This window comes from Nyctereutes procyonoides, unplaced genomic scaffold (assembly GCF_905146905.1).
Source record: "Nyctereutes procyonoides isolate TBG_1078 unplaced genomic scaffold, NYPRO_anot_genome, whole genome shotgun sequence".
In the NCBI taxonomy this organism is placed as follows: Eukaryota; Metazoa; Chordata; class Mammalia; order Carnivora; family Canidae; genus Nyctereutes; species Nyctereutes procyonoides.
Genome location: NW_026575125.1, coordinates 95456382 through 95458461, shown reverse-complemented (window position 1 = coordinate 95458461; position 2080 = coordinate 95456382). Strand labels below are relative to the sequence as shown.

Below are 2080 nucleotides of genomic sequence, written 5' to 3'. Positions count from 1 at the left end.
GCACTTCCCGCCCTCGCCTATCCCCGCCGCCGCGGCCGCGGCCGCCCTTGCCGCGGGACTCTACTCGCGCTCCGCCCGCGGTCGGCTCACGCCCAGTCCCTCCGGCCAGCGTTCCACGCCCGGCCCGCCGCCCTCGCCGCCCCCGCCGCCCTCGCCGCCCCCGCCGCCCTCGCCGCCCCCGCCGCCCTCGCCGCCGCTGCCGCGTCCCGCACTCGGGAGGCTCCGCGCCCTGCGGTCGCTCTAGCCGCCCGGCCCCTGAGAGCCCGACCTCCGGGCTGACGCGGAGGCGCCGCGGTCCCTGCCGCCGCCACGGCCAACACGGGTGCCGCGCGCCGCCGCCGCCGCGCCGCCGCCGCTCGCCCGCCGCCCACCATGGCCCTGCAGCAAACAGGTAGCAGGAAGCGGAAAGCGCCGGCGATCGAGCCGGGCGCCGCGAGCTCGTCGTCCCAGGGCTCGGCGGCGGCGGCGGCGGCGGCGGCGGCGGCGGCCTCCGAGGGGCGGCTGCTGCCCAAGAAGCAGAGGCGGCGGGCGACGCGGCGGTCGCTGGTGCACTACCTGAAGGGGCGCGAGGTGGGCGCGCGGGGCGGCGCGGGGCTGTCGGGCTCCGAGGGCGAGCTGCGCGGCTACGCGGTGCAGAAGCTGCCTGAGCTGCTGAGGGAGCGCGAGCTGGCGCTGGGCACGCTCAACAAGGTGTTCGCGTCGCAGTGGCTGAACGCCAGGCAGGTGGTGTGCGGGACCAAGTGCAACACTCTCTTCGTGGTGGACGTGCACTCGGGCCACATCACGCGCATCCCCCTGATGCGGGACCGGGGGCCCTGGTTGGCCCAGGCCCAGCCGACCTGCGGCATCCACGCCATCGAGCTGAATCCCTCCAAGACGCTTCTGGCCACCGGGGGCGAGAACCCCAACAGCCTGGCGGTCTACCACCTGCCCACCCTGGACCCCGTGTGCCTGGGCGACCGCCACGGCCACAAGGACTGGATCTTCAGCATCGCCTGGATGAGCGACACGGTGGCTGTGAGCGGCTCCCGCGACGGCACGGTGGCGCTGTGGCGGATGGACCCCGACGTGTTCGACGGCAGCATCGCCTGGCACAGCGACGCCGGGCTCCCCGTGTACGCCCACATCCGACCGAGGGACCTGGAGACCATCCCCAGGTCCAGCGCCAGCCCCAGCAACCGCAAGGTGCGGGCCCTGGCCTTCAGCGGCAAGAGCCAGGAGCTGGGAGCGGTGTCCCTGGACGGGTACTTCCACCTGTGGAAAGCCCGGAGCGCTCTCTCCAGGCTGCTGTCCATCAGGCTGCCCTACTGCCGAGAGAACGTGTGCCTGACCTTCTGCGACGAGCTGTCCCTGTACGCGGTGGGCTCCCAGTCCCACGTCTCCTTCCTGGACCCGCGCCAGGGTCACCCAAACATCCGGCCCCTGTGCTCCAGAGAGGGTGGCACGGGGGTGCGCTCCCTGAGCTTCTACCAGCACATCATAACCGTGGGCACGGGCCATGGCTCCCTGCTCTTCTATGACATCCGCGCCCAGAGGTTCCTGGAGGAGCGGGCCTCAGCCAGCCCCGACTCCTCTCCCGGGCCCTCGGGGAGGAAGCTCAAGCTCACCTGTGGCAGAGGCTGGCTCAACCACGACGACCTGTGGGTCAACTACTTCGGGGGGGTGGGCGAGTTCCCCAACGCGCTCTACACCCACTGCTACAACTGGCCCGAGATGAAGCTCTTCGTGGCGGGAGGACCTCTCCCTTCAGGCCTCCATGGGAACTACGCAGGCCTCTGGAGCTAGGGATGGCTGCTGTGCTCTCAAAGTGCCCAGATTTGCCTCCCGGCCCCTCTCACTTTCCTTCCTCACGCTGTGTGTGTGCTTCTTAATTCAGTGTGCTGTTGGTCTTCCAGGTGGAAAGTGCCCAGCTTACCGGTGCTTAGTGTATTATGCACAGAGAGAAAGCAAAGGTGATCTTTGGGCAATCAAAACTTGGCTTTAAGATTTTTCTGAACCTCCCTCAACACAATTGTCTTTTTTGCCTTCTCTTACAAAGAATTTTGTCTAATCCTTAATTGTGTTCTTTGAGTGATTGATG

At 68.5% G+C, this 2080-nt stretch overlaps 1 protein-coding gene across 1 annotated transcript; it reads left to right on the top strand.

Annotated features, from left to right (window-relative positions):
- Positions 1 to 372: 372 nt before the first annotated feature.
- Positions 373 to 1785, top strand: LOC129518885 (DDB1- and CUL4-associated factor 12-like protein 2). Its single transcript, XM_055339156.1, has one exon. The coding sequence runs from the start codon at positions 373 to 375 to the stop codon at positions 1783 to 1785; it is 1413 nt and encodes a 470-aa protein (XP_055195131.1).
- Positions 1786 to 2080: the final 295 nt, after the last annotated feature.